This window comes from Sorex fumeus, unplaced genomic scaffold, assembly GCF_029834395.1.
Source record: "Sorex fumeus unplaced genomic scaffold, SorFum_2.1 ptg000039l, whole genome shotgun sequence".
Lineage (NCBI taxonomy): Eukaryota > Metazoa > Chordata > Mammalia > Eulipotyphla > Soricidae > Sorex > Sorex fumeus.
In genome coordinates this window covers 973,786-996,803 of record NW_026606096.1, presented here as the reverse complement: position 1 = coordinate 996,803, position 23,018 = coordinate 973,786, and the positions used below count along the sequence as shown (strand labels likewise).

General features: G+C 59.2%; 1 protein-coding gene across 1 annotated transcript in view; it reads left to right on the top strand.

The window, feature by feature from the left end:
* Positions 1-1,297: 1,297 nt before the first annotated feature.
* Positions 1,298-23,018, top strand: part of PIK3C2B (phosphatidylinositol-4-phosphate 3-kinase catalytic subunit type 2 beta) — a 41,801-nt gene continuing 20,080 nt past the window's right edge. The window contains exons 1-15 of the mRNA XM_056119067.1: positions 1,298-2,228; positions 6,417-6,517; positions 7,137-7,291; positions 7,487-7,607; positions 10,029-10,140; positions 10,304-10,383; positions 10,676-10,739; positions 11,873-12,019; positions 12,495-12,528; positions 13,754-13,949; positions 14,792-14,914; positions 17,537-17,704; positions 17,996-18,107; positions 19,040-19,182; positions 20,782-20,970. Of these exons, the coding sequence (XP_055975042.1) occupies positions 1,350-2,228; positions 6,417-6,517; positions 7,137-7,291; positions 7,487-7,607; positions 10,029-10,140; positions 10,304-10,383; positions 10,676-10,739; positions 11,873-12,019; positions 12,495-12,528; positions 13,754-13,949; positions 14,792-14,914; positions 17,537-17,704; positions 17,996-18,107; positions 19,040-19,182; positions 20,782-20,970 (2,624 nt within the window). The 5' untranslated portion in view covers positions 1,298-1,349. The remainder of the gene's footprint in view (positions 2,229-6,416; positions 6,518-7,136; positions 7,292-7,486; positions 7,608-10,028; positions 10,141-10,303; positions 10,384-10,675; positions 10,740-11,872; positions 12,020-12,494; positions 12,529-13,753; positions 13,950-14,791; positions 14,915-17,536; positions 17,705-17,995; positions 18,108-19,039; positions 19,183-20,781; positions 20,971-23,018) is intronic.

Sequence of the window (23,018 nt, the reverse complement as noted above, 5' to 3'; positions counted from 1 at the left end):
TGGCTGGGCCATCGCTCTTTCTGCTCCCCAGATAACCACCAGTCTGCTTTCTGCATGAAGCCCTTCACGCTCTACCTTGTTGTTTGGGGCCTTCTCTCTTGTTACTCTGAAGGTCACCCTGTCACTGTGTGTCAGTGATCCATCCTTTTTTTGTTGCTGAGTAGTAGTCAGTGGTGTGAGGAAAATTCTATTCTTAAAAAATCTACTCCCGCTTGGGTTGTTTGCAGTTCTTGATGTTACAGGTAAAGCTACTATAAATAGGGCTAGAGTGATAGTACGGTAGATAGGCACTTGCCTTGCACCTCATCTACCCGGGTTTGATCCCAGTATCCCATATGATCCCCTGAGCACCACCAGGAGTGATCTCTGAGTTCAGAACCTGGAGTAAGCTCTGAACACCACCAGGTGTGGCCCCAAACTGTGCCTATTTAAAGTGTTCAATATGATAAGTGAATACGTACACACACACACACACACACAGAATCAAAGCTACTATAAATAATCATGGATGAGTCTGAGTATGGGAAGCTTCATTTCCTTTTGGAGGAACCTCCCGGCAGAGCTCAGGGGGCCTCGCCCAGTGATACTAAACCAAGGGGATGGAAGGTTCAGGGTGAGGGCTTGAGGGTACAGAGCTGTTTTAGCTCTGCAGTGTCAGGGGCCACCAGGGACAGCTGAGGATACTCTGGAGCCTGTAAGACCACACCTGGTGATACTGGTGAGCTATACCCAGTGATGCTCAGAAAGCCATGTGCTGCTGGGGTTCAAACCCTGGTCAGGTATATGCCAGGCAAGTGCGCCAACCACTGTGATATCCCTCCGCCATGCTATCTTTTCATTTTTCATGGGAACCTGCCGGGCGCAGGCAAGTTGCATCATATGGTAGATTCCCAGGAAGCCTCCTGCCTTCGGTAGTGGTCAGACCCTTTTACATTCCCTGCCAGCAGTGTTGGAGAGTTCTCAGATGCTGAAAAGGCCCTTGCTAGTTCAGGGCTGAGGCAAGGGGCTGATTTCTTTCCCGGGGTCCGTGTAGGAGAGATGAGAACTGGGACATGCTCAGAGGAATGGACGGGCAGCAGGTGTAAGAGGTCCATACAGCCCAGCCTTCTGCTTCCTGCCGTTCTTTCCAGACTCAAAAGCCACAGGCCGGGGCCCAATCACGCCCCCCGAGTCAGACTAGAAAGGCCCTTGTTGTGACCTCATGCCGACTCTTTCCCTGCAGGTGCCCGGACACCATGCCCCTACCTACAGGCCTGACATTGGCATGAAGTAGACAGCGGGGGTTTCAGCTACCTGCAGGCCTGACGTTGGCATGAAGTAGACGACAGGGGTCCCGGCCGCCTCTCAGCATGTCTTCCACGCAGGGCAGTGGGGAGCACTGGGACTCCCTGGAGTCGGTGGGCCTCAGCCGCAAAGAGCTGGCAATGGCCGAAGCTCTGCAGATGGAGTACGACGCGCTGTCCCGGCTGCGGCATGACAAGGAAGAGAGCAGAGCCAAGCAGAACGCGGACCCGCCGCTCATCAGCTGGGACGAGCCCGTGCTCGGTCTCTACAACAAACCAGCCGAGAGGCGCCGTGACCTCAAGCTCTTCCGTGGTCTGTCTGGCTCCGATCCCACCCTCAATTACAACTCACTCTCCCCGCAGGAAGGGCCGCCTGCCCACCCCATCCCCCAGGGCTCCCGGCCTGGCCCCGACCCCTGGCCCAAGGGCTCCCTGGCCGGCGACTATCTCTACATCTTTGATGGCTGTGACGGGGGCCTCTCTTCATCCCCAGGAACGGGGGATGATGACAACGACTCTTCGAAAAAACTGTCGCCCCCTCCTCTGCCTCCCAGGAAGGGGTCCCCCTCCTTGTCCTCCTCCAAGACCTCCCGGCCCAATGACATCAACACTTTTTCATCGGTTGAACACCCTCCTGGCAAACTGCTAGGGCACCAAGAGGAAGAGGCGCCCGGAGGTGGGCATCTAGGGCACCTCCTGGAGCCTGTGGACTATGATGGCATCAACTGTGCCATCACCCGTCTCAACCTGAAGTCCACCTATGACGCCGAGTTGCTGAGAGACGCCAGCCGGGGCTGGAAGGACTCCGGCAAAGACACCCCTGGAAAGCCCGTGGCCCGGAGCAAGACCATGCCCCCTCAGGTGCCCCCACGCACCTACCCCTCTCGCTATGCCAACCGGAAAAATGTCACTTCCGGCAAGAACCATCGGATTTCTGCTGCTCCGGTGAGAAGCTTGCTGTTTGCTCTGTCCGTCTTTCCCAGGGTCTCAAAAGTCAAGAGTCACCACCATTTCTCTCTGCTGTGCCAAACTCAAGTCCTAACTAAGAGCTCACTCACCCCTTCTGCCCTCCCTTCCTGTCTACTCTGCCAGGGTTCGGGAGGGGAACCGGGATGCCAGAAGAGGAGGTACCCTCTTTCTGAGGCCGAATTGTTTGTGTCTTGCCCCACTGGCCCACCTGCTTGTGGGTATCTGGGAACCCCAGTTCTTTTTTTCTTTTTTTTTTTTTTTGCTTTTTGGGTCACACCAGCAATGCACAGGGATTGATTACTTCTGGTTCTGCACTCAGGAATCACCCCTGGCGGTGCTCAGGGGACCATATGGGATGCTGGGAATTGAACCTGGGTCGGCCGCGTGCAAGGCAAATGCCCTAGCCGCTGTGCTATTGCTCCAGCCCTGGAACCCCAGTTCTGAGACAACCTCAGCTCCAGAAGGCCTGGCCTGAGGGTGAGGGGTCTCTGGTTGGTTCCAGGGTCTATTGGTCTGCTGTCTGGTCAGTCGCTTCCACTTTGTATGTTTCTGTTCTGCTCAAAATGCCAGAGAGCCTGGGGTTGAGACACTTGCCTTGCACATGGCCAACCCTGACTAGGTCCCCAGCTCTGCATGATCCCTTGAGCACTTCTGGGTGTGATCCAAAAACTACTACCTCCCCCGTCAAGTGCTCCTGACATTAACCACAGCACTGCTCGGTGCTCACTGCAGGTTGGCCAGCTCCTAGCCTCTCAGCCTCTGCATGGTGGTTCAGGAGGAGCCCCCAGTCTGCAACCACCATGATGTTCAGGGCTCACTCCTGTCCCTGCACTCAGGAATTATTCGTGGTGGTGCCTGGGGGACCATATGGGATGCTGGGGATCAAAATGGGTACGCCAAGGCAAGGCAAGCACCCTCCCCACTGGACAAGACTCCAGACCCTCTAACAAGTTGCTTCTGCTCTGTGTGTGTGTGTGTGTGTGTGTGTGTGTGTCTGTGTCTGTGTCTGTGTCTGTGTCTGTGTCTGTGTCTATGTCTCTCTCTGTCTCTCTGTGTGTCTTTCTGTGTGTGTTTGTGTGTGTGCCTCTCTCTGTCTCTGTGTTTCTCTCTTGGTCTCTCTCTCTCTCTCTCTCTCTCTCTCTCTCTCTCCCTCCCTCCTTCCTTCTTCTCCTTCCATCATCCCTCCATCTCCCCCTGACTTCGTTTCTCCCTAACTCTCTTGTTTTTCTTTTTATTCAACTTTAAGTGTTCAGTTCACTGCCATTTAGTACATTCATATTGTTGCACAGCTATTACTGCCAGTCATCTCTTTCCATAGTGAAAATAGTAAGAAAAAATAGATACTGTGACCTTAATTTTACTTTCATCAACATATCATTAGAAAAAAAGCAAAATGTCCACCTAGAAGTGCGGGTCAGCCCTTTGCATTTTCACACAGAGCATTCCCATCCCCAAGACCTATGTGTGCTTGACCCTTGGCCCCTGGACATTGCTGGCCCAAGGAGTTGGCAGGTGCCCCCATGGCTGGTGAGGCCCAGGCAACATCATGCCACCTAGTTCCACCCCCATCTCCTCTTTGTCCCTCAGCTGTGGGCCTTCCCCTGCCCTGTCCGACAGTCTAGACCTTATGTGCCTCTGGGAAGCCACAGGGACCTGCCTTGTGGGGTTCTGCTAAGCGTCCCCCAGAACAGAATCAGAACCTGGGTCCAGCCTGGAACTGGGGCTTTTTAAAGGGCCGGCCGTGCGAGGTGGGGCCGATCCTGCTATTTATAGGGCCAGGGAGATTCCTGTTCCCGGCACGACTGGGCCTGCTCGCCGGCCAGGCCTCTATGGTAGGTGTCCCTCCGCTGCTCCCTTCCTTCCGGCTACCATACCCCCCAGCAACCTCCCCCCTCCCCCATCTGCTTTGTGCCCCCAGAGTGCTGAGGGCAAACTCAGTCCAGCTCCCCTTGAACACACTCAGACCAAGCCAGTTCTGGGGGTGAAATGTGGCCTTGGTCCACTCCACCTCAGCTCCAAAGGGGGGACCCCACAGGCCCTGGGCCTGTCCCACCGCCCCGCCCTCGCCGGACTTCCAGTCGGGGCCACCCTACTAGTCCCAGGCCTGCAGAGCCCGCTCTGGAAATGGTTGGCTCCAAATACCCGCCTGGTAACCCCGCTGCCAGCCTCTGCCCAGCAGACGCCCCCGGCCAGCCACGGGCGATGCCACGCAGGCCCCGCCGCAGGGTGAACGTAAGTGGCCTTTGTTTCGTTCTGGAGCCAGTGAACCGTGCTGAAAGGGCATGAAAATGGCCTTCGGCAGCCGCTCTGCTCTCCACGCTGCGCCTCACCCCTCCCCGTCTCTCTGTCTCTCTTCATCTCTCTCTGTCTCTTGCTTTCTGTGTCTCTCTCTCTCGATCTCTCTCCGCCTCTCTCTCTTTTGTGGCTTCACAGCTGACAGTGGTCCTATTGTTTTCACTGGGACACAGGCATGAACTTGGCAGAGCCGGACCCTCCCATGCCAACAGGCCCACGGCGGCCCGCCCCTCCGCACCCCCTCGGGCTTCCCCCTCCCCCCCCCGGGGAGCCAGGCTGGTGGGACTTGCTCCCTCAAACAATCTGGTATTGAAGTAAGGGGTTCAGTTGTTGCCCTGTGCCACTGCGGGGCGATGCGGGGCACCTGCCGGGCAGGATGAGAGATGATGAGGGTGGCCAGTGCACAGCCCAGCTCGCAGAGCTCCCAGAAGCAGCTGTTGGCCCTGACCGGATGTGGCTGCCCTCTGTGGGGGGGCGCTCTGGGCTGGCCGGTCAGGCAGAACCTGTCACGCCCCACAGTCCACGCTGTTTCTTCCCACTGGGTGGGCTGCAGGTCTGTGTGAGAGCAGCTCCGGTGGGACACGGTGATAGCGTAGACAAGAGATGCCCCCTCACACCCAGCACTGTCAGGAGAGAAGCCGTCCCCAGCTGACATGTGTAGAGGCAGCTGACTCCAGGCCCTGGGAGTTCCCAGTTCATTCTCTCCCGTCCAGAGTTGCTCTGACCCTTTCTTCCTCAAATAGCCTTATTGAGCCCCAAAGGCAGGTGTGGGGGGTCTGAGTCATCGCTCTATTTGAAGGTTCCCAGGGGCCTGCTGCCAGTGTGGAGGGTTTTGCCCAGGGCCAGGCTTCCCCAGGGACTCACCCTAGCCTCAGCCATGGGCAGGAAACACAGTGGCCTGCTCAGCGCCCCCACACATGTCTATGCACACCCCCCCCATACCTGCACTTCTGAGCTTGGGTGACAGGCTGAACTGACCCTTAGGAAAGGAGGGGTCTCTGCTACACCTTTGGTCTGTTTTGGGAGGGGCCTGGTTTTGCTCAGGGCTTACTCCTGGTTCTGACCTTAGGGATCACTCCTGACAGTGCTTCAGGAACTGTAGGTAGTGCTGAAGAATCAAACTGGGGTCAGCTGTGTGCAAGACAAGTACCTTCACCCCTGTACTCTCTCTGGCTCTCACCCCCTCTTTTTTTTTTATGAGCATACCAAGAGGTTCTTGGGCTGGAGCGATAGCACAGCGGTAGGGCGTATGTCTTGCATTCAGCCAGCCTGGCCGAGCTGGGTTCAATTCCTCTGTTCCTCTTGGAGAGCCTAGCAAGCTACCGAGAGTATCTCGCCCACACGGCAAAGCCTGGCAAGCTACCCGTGACGTATTCAATATGCCAAACACAGTAACAACAAGTCTCAAAAAATGGAGACGTTACTGGACCCGCTAGAGCAAATCGATGAACAACGGGAGGACAGTGACAGTGACCCAGAGGTTCTCAGGGATTACTCCTGGCTCTGTACTCAGGGACCACTCCTGGTCATAGTTGGGGGACTATATGGGATGCTGGGGGTCAAACCCAGGCCAGCTGCACGCAAAACAAACGCCCTCCCCACTCTGCTGTTTCTCGGGGGCTCAAGCCCATTCTTGTCCATCCCCCTTCTAGACTCAGCTGAGGTTGCGTGTCCCTGAACTTGGCAATGAGTTTTCTGAGCCAGGAGATAAAGATATCCCTGGCTCCCCTCATTTCCTCCTGCTGAATGCCAGAGCATCAGAGAAGTCTGGGCCCCTGGGATTAGGAGCTTTGGTCTGGGCTCAGCCTCTCGGAAGGAGTGGCTGGAGGCAGGCAGGGGGTCACTGAGTGAGTTGCTCTTCTCTTAAAGGTGGGCTCGCGGCCGCATGCCGTTGCCAATGGCCACGAGTTGTTTGAGGTCTCAGAGGAGAGAGATGAGGAAGTTGCTGCATTTTGCCACATGCTGGACATGTAAGAGTGAAAGAATGGGGGTCTCGGGAGGGGCGTGGAGGCTGGGGCAGAGGGTCTCCCTTTCTAGAACTTCCTTCGAGAATAAAGAGGAGCCACATTTAGTCCATGTCAACTCAGCTTGGCAGGCCACAGGTGTTGGTGTAGTTTTAAATCTTTTTTATAAAGCACTGTGAGATACACAGTTACAAATTTGTTCACAATTGGGTTTCAGCCATACAATGTTCCAACACCCACCCCTTCACCAGTGCACATTTCCCGCCACCATGGTTCCCAGTTTCCTTCAGTGTTTGCGGATTTTTGGAAATCTTAGATATTTCACATTTATTTTTTTACCAAATTCATGAAACCTCCAACTAATATGAAGATCAGGTTGTTCCCATCCAGTGCAATTGTGGGTATGTGGCATCTGGCGCTAACAGAAGGGGAATGGGCTCAGAGGAAAGTTCCCTCCCGAGGCCTCTGCTGGGGCTGGCTGGTCGGCTGGGGCCTGTCCCCTCCATCTCGCTCTGCCCGGGGCATTTTGCTGCCATGGCAAGTGTGTGAAGAACCACGTCCCAGATCCATCCTGCTTCTCCCCTCGGAAGGCCCACAAGGCCCCTGGCCCTTCTCTCCCGCACAGCTTGCGCTCGGGCTCTGACATCCGGGACTACGCCCTCACTGGCTACGTCTGGAGCACCGTCACCCCGAGCCCTGAGCACCTGGGTGATGAGGTCAACCTGAAGGTGACGGTCCTGTGTGACAGCCTGCGGGAGCCGCTCACGTTCACCTGCAACTGTAAGTCAGCGGGCGGCAGAGGATCCTGGGAGTTCAGGTCCTGCCTCCACCCCCCCCACACACACTGAACTCATCTCCCCCCTCCCCCCCAACCTGCTTTATGGGGTTGCTAATGACCCGAAGAGCATTAAGCTGGGACTAGGGGTCCCCAGTGGGGTGCTGAGCCCCTCCCTCCCTGTGATGGCCACGCTGCAGGTTCTTCCACAGTCGACCTGCTCATCTACCAGACCCTGTGCTACACCCACGACGACCTGCGGGGCGTGGACGTGGCGGACTTCGTGCTGAAGCCCTGCGGGCTGGAGGAGTTCCTGCAGAAGTGAGTGTCTGCAGGCCCCTTGGGAGGGGCCTCTGGGGCCAGCCAGGACCACACTTTCCAGGCGCTTCCTGCCGCGTCGCGCGTCACGCTTTCCCGAGCCCAGTCTTCCAGCAGGGCTGGCTGACTGCCCGCGCCTGCTCAGCTCGGGAAGGGCTGGGGGGGTTCAGGGGCAGGCTGACGATGTGTGCTGGGGTGTGGGGGGCTGGCTAGGGAGTTCACAGAGGGGTTTCCAGTCCAAATCAGTTGCAGGGGCTCTGTGGCCAGAGGCCAAAGGAGGAATGGCAGGAGAGCCCCTGTAGCACCCAGGGGAGAAGTCACAGCTGCTCCCACACCCAGCCACCAGCTCTTCACCCTGCTGCCAGTGCAGCTGCCACTCCTGAGAGCTGATTCTGGCACCTTCCATCTAGTGCCCTACTTCAGCACCCTCCTCCCAGCACCCTCCTCCCATCCTCCTCCTCCCAGCACCCTCCTCCCATCCTCCTCCTCCCACCGCCCTCCTTCCACCACCCTCCTGCCTGCACAGTCTGATGAGGACCAGCTGCACCCAGGGCCTCTCTCTTGCCTGGGGTGCTGGGGTCCTGGGGTGCTGGGCAGTAGGACTGGCACCCTCAGGGCCGCTGCCGTGTGTCCGGCTGGCTATAGAATGGGCCAGAGGCAGCAGAACAGACGATGAAGAGCCCAGCCTTCCGCCCACAGGGCAGGTGGGCAGAACCTCCCTGGTGAGCCTGTGGGTGCTGCCCCTGGCTCGCTCTGGCCCCTACATCCGGTCTAGAAGCCAGGAGGTGCGCCTGTGGCCAGAGTTGTACAGCTTGTTTCCCTAGTCCTGAAGCTCCAGCATCCCTGTCACTGGGCCCCCAGCGGGACAGAAGGGGAAGGTGGCAGGAGGACCTGTGGTTCCAGGGAGCTCAAACACGGCTGGTGGTCGCACCTTAGACTTGGGGGGTCTCCTGGCAGAGAGCACCTGGACGGCCGCCTCTATGATAGGGGGCCCTCGGGTCCATTTGAGCCCTTGGTCACACTTGCACAGCTGGCCTAGACTCTGACTGGATGCTGAGTTGTTGTGAGACCCCACCCCTCAGTGCTGATGGAGTGGGAGTGGTCCGTGCACCCACCCGTGGAAGGACCCTCATACCGAGAGGAAATGCTTCAGGGAGATACTGGCACTGCCCTCAGGCCCCGAGTCCATGGGTGGGGGGCAAGCTTTCAGGCTCCTGCAGAGACCCCCCCTGGGGGGTGTTCAGGGGAGCAGGGTGGATGGTCCTGGGGGCCTCTGCCTGCCCCTAATGCCCCAAGGCTGATGCCCTGAAGCCATGCCAGGCCTCAGGGGATGGGTCCTTGATGTCCAAGAGCCCTTCACCTGCTGAGACTCCTGTCCCATGCCCCCCAGAAAGCATTTCTGAATTCCAGGCGCTGCCTGGGGTGGGCTCAGAGGGGGCCTCTGGGTGTGCGGGAGCTTCTGGCTGCTGGCATGGGGGAGCTGGCTGGGCCCTGGCCAGGATGCAGGCCCTTCTCGATAAGAGCCCGCGACACTGGCAAGGGCTGGGTTTCCTGCCGCTGCCCCCAGCGCCACCACGCTCTTCCTTCCTCCTGACCACTCCCCAGCCGCCTGCCGGCCACAGCCTCACCTCCCCGCCGGCTCTCACAGTGCAGACTGAGTGTCCCCACCCGGGGTGATGAAAGCCCCCGAAGTTCTCATTGGCCCCTGGCCACCTTGCATCCCTCTGTCCCCGTCCACACACCTCTGGCCTTGGCCTCTCCTTCCTGTGCTGACCCGACAGCCCAGCTCAGCTGGGGAAGGAAGTTCCTTTCCGGCTACTGTTACTGGCTGGGCCCCAGCCAGGCTGACCATGCGGGGCTCCCTCTGCCTTTCTGCTAACCTTCCTCTCTGACCAGCGAGGGCTTAGGGGGGAGCAAGGGGCTGCCTCACAAAGGGCCTCTGGGTGGTAGGACAGCGGGTAGGGTGCTTGCCTGGCTTGACGCCAACCTGTGGTCCCCTGAGCACCTCCAGGAGTGATCCCTGAGCACAGAGCCAGGAGTAAGCCCTGAGCATCCATCACCAGGTGTGGCCCCCAAACAAAAAAATAAATAAATAAATAAATTGGGAGTCAGGGATCTCAAGGTTGGTGATTGAGCAGAATCATCAGGAAGGCTGCAGATATTTCCATGGTTCCCCCTCCTGCAGCCTCTGGAGTGAGCAGTGACAGACCAGCAAGGCTCCTTCAAAGGGGACGTGGGCACAGGCCACCCACTCGTGGTGACTCTGGTCACTCTCCTCAGAGACCTCCCTTCCTTCCCTGATGTTCCACCATGAGGTTTTCCAGAAGTCAGGGTTCCGGGTGCACCCCAGATCCGGGCCCTCGTGGCCCCTCTGGAGGTCCCGGCCACAGTCCCAGAAGGCTCACGGTCCTGTCCTCTCGCCAGCAAACACGCCCTCGGCAGCCACGAGTATATCCAGCACTGCCGCAAGTTTGACAACGACATCCGGCTGCAGCTGATGACGCGGGGAGCTGTCCGCAGTGACCTGGCACGCACGGTTTGTGTGGATGGGCCAAGGGCGGGGCGGGTCAGGGCTGTGTGTGTGTGTGTGTGTGTGTGTGTTGGGGGGGGGGAATTTGTTTTGGGGGAGGGGATGCGGTCAGCGTGCCTGACTGAGAGAAAGACCTCACCCCTCACTGAATTCGATGCCTCCTGCACAGGTGAATGATGACCAGGGCCCCTCCACCTTGAACTACCACGTCCATCTGCAGGAGAGGCCAGTCAAGCAGACCATCAGCAGGTGCGGGCGGCTGCTTTCTTGGCTGGGGGCCCCCCAGGAACAGTGAGGAGGTCCAGGGGGACCCTTCCTCCCTGCAGGTGTCGGGTCAAGGGGAGAGAGGACAGGCCTCCTCCCCGGCCCTGTGTGGCTGTCCTTGGGTGAGGGCGGGGGGGAGGCCCAGCAAGAACTCGCCCTGCTCCTTTCTGCCCGGGACCTGGGGCAGGAGTGGGGAGCAGAACCTCATTCCTGCATTGTGGGGAGGGAGGAGAGCGGGTTCCTTGACCTTGCGGTGACTTCCCACGCACCTCCCCAGGCAGGCCCTGAGTCTACTGTTCGATACGTACCACAACGAAGTGGATGCTTTCCTGCTGGCAGACGTGAGTACCGAACCTGAACCTCTCTCATGCCCAGAGCGCCTCTCTCTAGCCCTCCCAGGATCAGCCAGTGCTAGGGGGATCTGGAGGGGCTGGTGTGCGCAGAGTGGCTGGTGTGTGCAGAGGAGCTGGTGCGTGTGCAGAGGGGCTGGTGTGTGTGTGTGTGTGTGTGTGTGTATGTGTGTGTGTGAGCAGAGGCGCTGGTGCATGTGCAGAGGGGCTGGTGTGTGCAGAGGGGCTGGTGCACTTGCTGCCATGTGCAGAGGGCAGTAACAAGGTCTGGACAGTTTTTCTGCAGGGAGAGGAGTGTCACTGTTACCTTAGCCTCCTGGAGCTTGTGTTCCAATGAGAAAATGGACTAGAGGGCCTTGAGATGGTTTAAGGAAGCCCTGCGTTAGGGACAGACACTGCATGGTTGGTTCCCTGATCCCCACTGGGAGCGCCTCCCCCACTCCCCAGCACCATCAAGAGTGGCCTCTCCTCAAAAAAAAAAAAAAAGTCCTTGGGTCAGAGCGACAGTACAATGCGTAGGGGGTGTGCCTTGCACTCGGCCAACCCAGATTCGATCCCTGGCATTCTTATGGTCTCCCCCAGGAGTTAATTCCTGAGTGCAGAGCTAGGAGTAACCCCCGAGCATCACCGGGTGTGACCCCAAAACAAAACCAAAAAGCACTTGAACTAGTAACTTCAAGCGATTAGAAGTGGACAGTGCCGGCTGGGTCAGCACCCCTGGAGAGCACTCCCCAGTAGCCGCCGGGCGGGCCTTGATCTGACCTCAGGCCAGGCGAGGGGACTTGCTGAGCAACCTGCCGGTGCTAGGCCCAAGGTAGGGACCGGGGCGCATCCCTCGCTCTGAGGGGAGCTTGGTCACGGAGTTCCAGAAATGAGCACGGAAGCCCTGTGGGCAGATGGGACACATCCCCTCTCTCCCGGGGCGGCACGTACACCCCCCCTCCCCACCCCCCACACTGGGAGAACAGCTGACGGGATGTGGGTATGGCGGGGCGAACAGCGGGTGCTGGAGGTTTGAAATGAAGCGTGGGTTCCACTCAGTGGCGGTCAGGCACCTCTGTCTCCCAGCCATGGCCCTCAAGGCCAGCAGCGCTGCCCATCCCTCACAGTGCTGCCTCCCACAGGGGGACTTCCCGCTGAAGGCTGACCGGGTGGTCCAGTCAGTCAAGGCCATCTGCAACGCCCTCGCTGCCGTGGAAACGCCTGACATCACCAGTGCCCTCAACCAGCTGCCCGCCTGCCCCTCGCGTATGCAGCCTAAGATCCAGAAGGTATTGGGCCGTGAGCGTTGGCACAGGGGGCAGAGGCAGAGCGGGGCGGGTAGGCCCCAGCCCGGAGGCTCGTTTCTTCTCTCTGGCCTCCGCCTTCCGGGTTTGAACACTTCAGCCCAGGCCTTCTTGGGAAACGGAAGCTAAGCCCGTTCCCCTCTTCTTGAGGACGAGACCCTCAAGCCCCTCCACCCCCAGGACTGATGGCTGGGAGTCACTGGCATGCCCCCCCCCAAAAACCAGGCTCTAGGACACCGAGACGGGCCTGAGAGGGTCTTGTTTGGGGGGACATGAGGACTTGCCCTTGACTGTCACAGCGGGAGGGGGCGAGGGAGTCCGTCTCTCCTCCCCAGGGAAGCTTCTCCTCATCTCTGGCCTGTCTGATGCCTGAGTACAGCGGAGGGAGGCCCTGCTCCCAGCTGCCCTGGAGAGAGGCAGCCAGCCTGAGCCTTTCTCTCTCGCTTCTTGCCCCTCGCAGGATCCCACCGTCTTGGCTGTGAGGGAAAATCGAGGTAAGGGAAGTGGTTTCTGGCTTTGTCCAGCTGGGACAGCTGCACACTGCTGCTGTTCTGGGCCTAGATCCCTTGTTCTCTGGCCCCCTGATTTATGGGGGCGTGGCTGCCCCACTGTGTCGGGTTTTCCTAGCTGGAGAACACATTGCTCTCCGCCAAATGTTTTCTCATTATTTTTACTAGTTATTCCTGTGGTGTGCCCGGGAGAGGGGGGATGAGGTGACAGAAGTGTGGGGGTGGGGTGGTGAGGTACAGCTAGCCCCGGGGTTCCAGATGGGAAAGCTCTCACTTGGGTAGGTGGGGAATTTTTCCAAGGCGGCCAGCAGCCTAACCCCTGCTGCATTTCCATCTGAGAATGGGCGGGGCGGGAGAGGGGGAGGGCGCAGAAAAAGAACTTCGCTAAGGGATTGCCTGCTAGTCTCTACCTTTGCGCCTTCGGAAGCAGAACTAGTTCTGACTGTGTGTCCCTGGGATTCTGGGTCAGTGAGCCCCAGGCTTTGGGACTCCATGGACTAACACGGTGTCCCCCAGATGTCCTGTGTTTGGGGGGACCCACCGAGAAACAGCTGTCCTTGGGCTAAGCAATGACTTTTATTTATTTTATTTTTTATTCTTTTAAGCAATGACTTTTAAGAAATAATTGACAATCGGGGCTGGAGTGATAGCACAGTAGGTAGGGTGATTGCCTTGCACGAGGCTGACCTGGGTTCGATTCCCAGCATCCCATATGGTCCCCCAAGCACTGCACGGAGTAATTCCTGAGTGCATGAGTTAGGAGTAAACCCTGTGCATCGCTGGGTGTGACCCAAAAAGAAAAAAAAAGAAAACTGACAATCATCCCCCACCCTTTTCTAAATGAAAGGATATTTAATCCTCTTAAATAAGTTCACCGTCACTGTCCTCCTGTTGTTCATCGATTTGCTCGAGCGGTCCAGTAACATCTCCATTTCGAGACTTGCTGTTACTGTGTTTGGCATATCGAATACGTCACAGGGAGCTTGCCAGGCTTTGCCATGCGGGCAAGATACTCTTGGTAGCTTAAATAAGTTATCAGACATAAAAATCAGGACAGGGTTTGAAAGGGACTGCCTTGTGAAAAGCTCCCAGCGTGCTCCGGATGAGGCACTGCCAGGCGTGGTGGGGGGGGGGGGTAGGAGGGGGCGGTCTCTCCCGGGTCCGAGCTGGCCACCACGACAGGCTTGTTGAGGCCGAAGCCTTTCCACAGAGAAGGTGGTGGAGGGACTCACGGCCGCCATCCTCGACCTGGTGGAGCTGTACTGTCACACATTCGATGCGGACTTCCAGCCCACGGCCCACGGGAGCCGGGCGCACCAGGTGGTGCAGGACGCCTGCCACTTCTCGGGGAAGCTGTGCTTCACCGTCTACGCCACCCACCGCATCCCCATCACCTGGGTGACCAGGTGAGCCCACCTGACGGTGCCTCTGGGAGTGAGCTGAGTTGCCCCCACCTCGCTCACGGAACACGCGGCCCGGGTCGCTCAGCTCTGGCTGCATGGGCATCCCTGCCTCCTCGGCGGAGGCCAGCTGATGAGACCTGGCGACAGATGGCCGCTTCCCAGAGAGCCCCCCCCTCCCCTTGGCCCTCGCCCGCCCGCCCGTGACTGCATCCAGCTGATGCAGAATGCGGGGGCGGGGTCTGAGATGACCCTTTGTCTGCCTGGGTGGAGGGGGACTTTCTTTTGGTAATCCTCAGCTTCCCGCCGGGGTCCCCCAGCCTCCCAGGCCTGGGTGGGGGGCGGGAATCCGCAGACTCCACCCCCTGCCGCACCCCCTCCCCTTCCCTTCCCCTCTTCTCTTTGTTCCTCACTTAATGTATTCCTCGGGGCGATTGGCGGAGAACAAAGGAGGCAGCCTGGGAAACCGGGGCCTTCTCTGACCTCTTCTGTCAGGCACCTGTCACGAGCCACCGGACCCCCGTGTGCTGGCATTCATGCGGGCATATGTCATTTTCTATCCCACCCCCAATACCCTACCCGCCCGCTCACCTGCGCATGCGCGCGCCCCCGCACGCGCCGTGGACCCGCGGGGTTCAGCGGTGATTTGGGGGGAGGGGGGTGGGAGAAGGAAGACTATCTCCAGGCCCATCTCCAGGCCCACCTGGAGCCTGGGACCGACCGGACCTTGGGATCCAGACAGAGCCCAGTGCCTCCCATGTCGCTTGGCTGTCCTGCCCTAGTCCCTCGGGAGGTCGGGTGGAGGGTTTAGCTGTTCGGGTGCCCTGACCTGCACCCTCCTCTGGCAGCTATGACGATTTCTACCTCTCCTGCTCGCTCAGCCACGGTGGCAAGCTGCTGTGCAACCCCCAGCAGACCCAGAAGACTCGCTTCTCCAAGTACCTCTTCCACCTCATCGTGTGGGACCAGAAGTAAGCGCCTCCCCAGCCCACCCCGGGTTAGGGCCCTTGACCATCCCTGCTTCCCAAGCTCTTCCAGGGGGACACGCTAGAGAGATTTTGCCTCCTGGAGAGTCTCCCGGTAGAGGTGTCAGCAGAATGGTGCCGGTCTTTGCTGCGGGTGTGAGCCTTCTTGCAGAGGTTTAGCTGGAAGGAAGGACTTGCATCCTCTCAGTTGGATTTCCACGGAGCGGGAAGAGCAGAGCGGGCCGTTCCTCCCTTCTAGGGAAGAAGGGAAGGTTTGAGCTTCCGGTGTGGCCCCTCCGTGTGGAAATGCGGAAGCCCCTGGGTACAGGAAGGACGAGAGAGGCTCAGAGCTCCAGTTCTAGCTCCGGCTCCACTCTTTGGCCTCAGTTGGTCACCGTAAAACGGGCACCTTCGTTCAGCTCAGAAGCATTTGTGGCCCCGACATAAGATTGACAGGTTACAACTCGCAATGTGCAGCCCCAAGCTGAGAATTACACAACCCCCTATTTGTCAGTTGGGGATTTGTAGGAGTGGGGGGCGGGGGGGGGGGGAGAGGGGGGACCGTGGATGTCCTCCTAGCAGCATGGAGCTGGGCGGGGTCGCAGCACCCTGGGCTTTGGCAATGCTGCGCTCTGCCCTCCTGCAGGCAGGAAACCGTGTCCGTGGCCCCTCGCGCACTTCCCCATCCAGGGTCTGGCTCCGTGTGAGATCTGGGATTGCAGGTCCGGGAGGGCGGGGGGAAGATCTCGAGGCGAGGCCGGCGGTGGAGCCAGGAATGCTGGGAGGGACAGGCCTTCAACAGGACTTTCTCCTCCCTTTTGTCCAGGACCCACTCTGAGCCCAATAAAGGTGTAAATCAAGGTGCAAGCAACTGCCAGACAGGGCCACTCCCTGGAGGGATCCAGCTATCTGTCGTGGCTGCTGGGTCCCCACGGGGACAGTCTTCAGTGCTGTGGCCCATGCCAACCCCACAGAGCAGTCTGGGCCCTTCCCTCTGGGTGAGAGGGAGCAAAGCAGGACGACCCCAGGGGTGGGGGCCGGGGGCTCTCTGTTATCACAGGGGGCGGGTCTCAGCCTCAGGTCTGTCCAGTAGTCTCACAGGACATGGCACTTCATGGTCCAGGCTGAGGCACTGGGGGGAAGGCACCACAGTTGTCGGGTTCAGAGCCCCGGTGTCCGGCAGGAAGAGGGTGGACGGGTACATCACATCCAGCACGTGGGAAATCTCTTTGTAGTGCTGGGGCTCGAACCTCCACACCATATAGACAGACGCTCCCCTTGCTCCATAGCCGCAATGCAGGGCAGAGGCGCCTTCATCAACTTGGCCACCTCTGGTTTCTTAGCGGGGCAGAGCGGGGGGGGGACCCCTCTCGGTTCCGGCTTCTCGATGGCCTGAGAGTCACATGGTGACTGGACCCGAGGATATCTGTGCCTGAAATAGCATCTACAGAGCCCAGTTCTGGGACAGTGACCCACTGTCGGTCACAGGGCAAAAGGCACGCCGTGGACACACACACCCCCCCACATGGGAAGAAGGGTCCCCTTTCACTGTTGAGGAAACTGAGGCACAGAGGCGTGAGTAGCAGCCTGACACTGAAACAGAACTGGAAGGGAGTGGCCTATCCCTGGAACCCTTCCTGGAGGAGGCAACCCCGTGATGTGAGGTCGAGGAATGTTGGGTGCGAGGGGGGCGGAAGAGGGATGCTCAGGGCTGCCGTGGGGGAGATTTGGGAGATCACCCGTGGACGGGCCCTGTCTGGCTGGGGGACTCCATGCTTCTTCAGTTGGGAAGTTTCTGCTCCCCCTTTGCCCAACTTATGGAGCCCGAAGCAGCAGACTCCAGTGCTCCCTCGCCTCTAGCAAGTCAGCTGACCGCCTCTGCCCGGGCAGATATCAGCGGACTCTCAAAATAGGCCCTGGAGCCAAGCTCCGGCCTGGCGTGTGCGCCGGCTGCTGGAAGGGCCCTAATTTTAGCTGCGGGCCCCAGGGGAGAGGCAGCTGGAGTTGGCCTGCACAGTTGGAGGGATGAGGCGAGGGAGGAGAGTGGCCCTTCGCTGAGGTGCAGGTTCCTGGAGGGCAGCCGGCACCCCGGCCCGGGACTGCAGGGGAGAAGCTTCCTTGGACCACGCTGTGCCCTGGGCTGGCCCGGGTGTGGTATGTGCCCTTTGGGCCCGAGACACCTTCCCCAGAAGGTACCGTGAGTTTGCCCTCTCTCTGCGGCCGCCCTCCCTCCCCGCACCCCAGTCTGGGCACCGGCAAGAGGAGCAGCTGGGCACCTGCCAACAGAGGCTGTCCTGCCCTGGCCTGGCCTTCCCCACGAGAGACCCAGGAACTTTTTCTCTCCCCCCCCCGCCCCTTTGAACTTCCGTGTGACTCGGGAAGGGGAGGGGAGAGCTGGGGAGAATAGACAGGTGGGAGGATGAGGGGCAGGGGCAGAACTTGGGGTGCCCTGCCGACGTCCTCACTTACATAGGCCCCCGCCTCTGAGTCTCCCTCCTTGGCTCTGGAAGGGGCTTCCTGGGGTGAAGGGCACGTTGTGGTGCCCTGAAAGGGAGGCCCAGTTCTCCTGGGCCCCCCGGAAGCCACAGGGGTGCCACGTCCTGACGAAGTCTTCCTGTCCCCCCCCAGGCTCTGCTTCCCGGTGCAGGTGAACCAGCTGCCCCGGGAGACCCTGCTTTGTGTCACCCTCTATGCCCTGCCCGTGCCCCCACCAGGCAGCTCCTCCGAGGCCACCAAGCAGCGGAGGGTCCCCGAAGTCCTGGGCTGGGTCACCACTCCACTCTTCAACTTTAGGCAGTAAGTGGCAGGGCAGGGGCTGGGGAGGGGCAGTCTGAGTGCAGTGATGGCAGAGGGGCCAGGACACCCAATGTCGGCCAGAACTGCAGGGGGGAGGGAAGCTGAAAGGAGGGTGGATGGTATTGGCGGAACACTGAAGGTCACAGTCTGGCTCCTCGGTGATCTTACCAGGAAGGGGCTCGGGGCTGCTAAGTTTGGGCCCTGCTGGTGGAGGGGAGAGAAGGAGGTTGTAGATGGGATAGAGGGTCCCCCTGCCCTCTGCTGCCTCATCTCCCCTTCTTCCCCTTCCAGAGTCCTGACCTGCGGCCGGAAGCTTCTGGGCTTATGGCCAGCCACGCAGGAGAACCCCAGTGCCCGCTGGACTGCACCCAACTTCCACCAGCCGGACAGCGTCATCCTACAGGTGACACCCTGCGGTCAGGACCCTGCATCGACACTGTGTCCTGGGTGGAGGAGGAGGAGGACAGGAGGAAGGGCTGGACCCTGCGGGACGTGGTGACTGAAGCTCTGGGGGCTGAGCTGAGGGATGCCTCCGTTCAGCTCCCCGAGGCTCCCTTTGCTCTTACAGAGTCTGCAGTGGGCCCTGCGCCTCTGAGCCGCGGCTGACCCTGCAGGACTAGGCCTGGCCGTGTCCCCCAGCGCGTGGGCGCCTGGCAGACGGTGGGGGCTCGGGCAGTGGTGGGGGACACTCCCAGGAGAGCAGGACTACATAGGAGCTGGAGGGGGGAGCTGGGGCCGGGGACAGAGGGGCAGCAGAACCCCAACGAGAATGGGGGCTCCACCCCCCTCCCATGCTCCTCACCTCCATCTCAGGTCCCCTCCCACCCTGTCACTGAGATGCAGCCTCTTCCTCTTGTCCGCTTTTTTTTTAAAAATTTTTTTTTCCGCTGGAAGACTCAATTTTCTGGAAGGAATTTTGAGATCACTAAGTCCAGCTGGGCCCCTTTACAAAGAGCCGGGGAGGCAGGAGGAGGGCTGGAGCGTGAGAAGCAGCAGGCTGGACAGGGGCCCCTCACATGCCTCTTCCCTCTCCCCTCCCCCCTTGTCTCTCTCCTCCCCTCCTCTCCTCTTCTCTCCTCTCCTCCCCTCTTTTCTCTTCCCCTCCCTCCCTCCCCTCCTCTCCTCACCTCTCCTCTCCTCTCTTGTCCTCTCCTCTCCCCCTCCCGTTCCGTTTCCCCTCCCCCTGTCCTTTTCTCTTCCCTCCGGCCTCATCTCCTCTTCTTTTCCCCATTCTCCTCCACCTCTTTCGCCTTCTCTCGCTCCCCTCCTCCTGCCTTCTTCCCCCTCCTTCCTTCCCTTCCCCTCTCCCTCCCCCACCTCTGATGCCTCCCTCAGATTGACTTCCCCACCTCAGCCTTCGATATCAAGTTCGCCAGCCCCTCCAGAGACAGCTTCAGCCCCTGCTATGAGTTCGGCAGCCTCGGGGAGGAGGACCAGCGCAAGCTCAAGAGCATCATGCAGAAAGAGTCCCTGTACTGGTGAGGCAGCTCCTGGCCCCGCCCACCGCCCGGGCCCCGCCCACCCCCGGCCCCGCCCATTTCCCCGGGCCTCCGCCGTTTGGTTTGGGGAGTATCCCCTGTTGGCCTAATCTCAGGAGCTACCACGGCAGAGGAGAGGCTCGGGAGATGCAGCGAGGAGTGGGGGAGAGCTGGGGCGGTAGCTCAAGGCTGCGCTCGGGCTTTGCACGCAGGAGCCCCCTGTTCAATTGCTGGCAGTGTGGGGTCCCCCAAGCAGTGCTCGGAGCAAACCCCAAGCTCGAGGAGTAGCTCCCAGCACCTCCGGATGTGTCCCCACCCCCGAGGAAACAAAGCAAGCAGGCCGGCTGCTGCGGGAGCCCTGGTCCCATGCTGGGCCTTCTGCCCTGCATGCTGGAGAGGCCACGGGCGGCGTGGCGGGCGCAGGTGGCTGGTGTCCTCACCTCCCTGCCCCCACTCCGCCTCCACACCCACAGTCTTTGCATTTCTCTGGGCCTGTCACTTTCCAAAAAGGATCAGGGGCCCAGCTGGCTGCCAGCTCTGGGTAAGCGAGTCCAAGGAGAGGGGGCAGGGTGAGCGGCCAAGACTTGGTGGGGCCGGGTGCTTCTGCTGGCCCTGGAAATGCCTCTCTGGCTGCCGCGTGGCACAGGGAACTGGACGGTGGGGTGGATGCGGAGAAACGGGCCTTCCTGGCTCCCTCACACGCTCACACCCCCCAGGGCAGCCAGCGCGCCCCGCCCCCACGCCTCTGCTGAACCCCCACTCCATGGCCCCCACAGCTCCCGTCACCCATTAGACACCTGATCCCAGGCCAGGCCTAATTAGCCGCAGGTCCCATAAACCTCCAGCTGGCCCCCGGACGCCCCTGGAGGCCTCTCTGCTGTCTGGAACCGGCCTGTGGGCACCACCGCCCTCTGCTGGGCTGTGCTTGGGACTGCAGTTTTGGGCCGTGCCTCCAGCCTCCGCCTGAGCAGCCCCCGCGTTTTGGGAAAATTTGGGGGATTGGGGGGGAGGGGGCGTCACTTTTTGGAGCTGTTATAGGCCCAGGGAAATGCAAATCCAAGAAGAGGGGCCAGAGTGATAGTACAGCCGGTAGGGCATTTGCTTTGCAAGCAGGGGTTTGATGGTCCGCATCCCGCAAGGGTCCCCCAAGCACTACCAGGAGTGAGCCCTGAGCACAGAGCCAGGAGTGAGCCCTGAGCACAGAGCCACGAGTGAGCCCTGAGCATCACTGGGCGTGGCTCCCCACTATAGCACTGTAGCACGGTCCTCCCCTTGTTCATCGATTCGCTCGAGTGGGCACCAGTAACGTCTCCATTGTGAGACTTGTTACTGTTTTTGGCATATCGAACACGCCACCGGGAGCTTGCGGGTTCTGCCGTGCGGGACGAGAGGGACGGAGGAACCGAACCCGGCCCGGCTGCGTGCCAGGCAAACACCCTACCCGCTGAGCTATCGCTCCCCATACCCCCAACAAAAGGATCTAAAAAAAAGATTTGGGCTCAAAGCCCCTTGGGAAGCTTGAGGGCCTCTGATTTGGAGAGGGAGCGCACCGGAGTCTGGCTGACCTGCCTCTCACCTGGCCCCGTCCCCCATCCCCAGGCTCACGGAGGCAGACAAGAAGCGCCTGTGGGAGAAACGCTATTACTGCCACGCCCAGGTGAGCTCGCTGCCGCTGGTGCTCGCCAGCGCCCCCAGCTGGGAGTGGGCGTGCCTGCCGGAAATCTACGCGCTCCTGAAGCAGTGGGCCCACATGAACCACCAGGACGCGCTGGGGCTGCTGCATGCCACGTGAGTGGGCGCCTCCCCCGCCCAGCCAGCCTGGGCGAGCGGGAGAGTGGGTACGAGATCGGTGTGTTTCCTCGCCTCCGTTGGTCTTTTCTTTCTCTCCAACTTTATTATGAACATTTGGGGGGCCCATGAGGTGCCAGGGGTGAACTATGGCTCCTGCCCCATACCTCCACAGCCCCAGAGAGGACATTGCCCGGGGGCTGGGAAGACAGTTCAGCGGGGAGGTCACTTGCCTTGCATGCAGCTGACCCGGGTTCCAGCCCCAGCACCACATGTGGTCCCCTGAGCCCCGCCAGGAGTGATCCCTGAATGAAGAGCCAGGAGGAAGCCCTGAGCATCACTGGGTGTGCTCCTTCCAAAACAAAAACGTTTTTTCAAGCTCGATAGTACAGCAGGTAGGGCTGTAAGTGGCCGGCTCGGGTTCGATCCCCGGAATCCCATATGGTCCCCCAAGCACTGCCAGGAGAAATTCCTGAATGCAGAGCCAGGAGTAACCCCTGAGCATTGCTGGGTGTGCCCCAAAAGCAAAACAAGAAAAAAGAAAAGAAATTTTTCTAATATATGCTATGCAGACTTGGAAGTAGCTGGGACTACAGGAGTGCACCACCACGTTGATCCCTCATGGAGAGCCCGGCAAGCTACCAAGAGTATCCTGCCCACACGGCAGAGCCTGGCAAGCCAAAAACAGTAACAAGTCTCACAATGGAGACGTTACTGGTGCCCGCTAGAGCAAATCGATGAACAACGGAGGACAGTGCTAGAATATCCTCAGACCCAGTTTCTCACCTTTAGCTTTTGCTTTATTTGCTTTGTCACAATTCTCTGTTCCTCTGATAACCAGAGATATCTCGTGTTTCATACATTTTGAAGTTGATGGCAGACATCACATCCTCTTTCTAATACTTTAGCTTGCATATCATTAACTAATGCTCAGTGCTTCTTCCTTTTCCTTATTTATGATTCTGCTTTTTTTTTTTTGGGGGGGGGGGAGAGGGTTTGTGCTACACCTGGGCTACTCCTGGCTTGTGCTCAGAGGTTACTCTTTTTTTTTAAATTTTTATTAGTGAAACACCATGAGGTACAGTTGTAGACTTACAAATTTTTGTGCTTGGGTTTCAATTATACAATGATCAAGTACCCATCCCTCCCCTAGTGCCCATTTTCCACCACCACTGATCCCAGTATCCCTCCCACCCCCATCTCCTCCCCACCTCTGTGGCAGGGCATTCCCTTTTGTTCTCTCTCTCCTTTTGGGTGCTGTGGTTTGCAAAAGAGGCATTGAGTGGCAATCATGTTCGGTCTAGAGTCTCCTTGCCTCGTTAGCGCAGTAGGTGGCGCGTCAGTCTCATAATCAGAGGTTACTCTTGGTGGTGCTTGGAGAACCAGATGGGACCGGGATTGAGCCAGGGTTGACCACATGCAAGACAAGCAATTAACCGCTGGAGCGATAGCACAGTGGGTAGGGCGTCTGCCTTGCACGCAGCCAACATGGCCGACCCGAGTTCGATTCCTCCGCCCCTCTCGGAGAGCCCGGAAAGCTACCGAGAGTATTCGATATGCCAGACACAGTAACAGCAAAGTCTCCAATGGAGACCTTACTGGGCCCGCTCGAGCAAATCGATGATCAACGGGAGGGCCTTTACTTTACTTTACTTACTATCTCTCTGGCTCTAGTGTTTTCTGTTTCTGAGGCAACTTTCACTGAAATCTGTTAAACTCATTGTGCCTTGGAGTCCGAGCTCAGACACAGTCCCGTGGTCCCCCTGCCATCTCTCAAATGGATGCTAATAAAGGATGCTAATATGACACAGCAAAACCTGCACCCCCAGAGGGCTTTGATGAGGGTCTTTCTGGTAGAATCAAGGAAGAGAGGTTGTGGGTCTTACGCTACACAGAACGTAGCAGTGGCTTCTGTGGCCGAAGAACATTCTTAGCGGCTGCAGGTCCTGAGGGAGGGGAGCAGGACTTGATGTACTTCTTGGTTTTGCAAAGCTGAGGATCGAACTCAGGGCCTCCCACAGGCACAGCTGCATTCCTGGGCCCAGGAT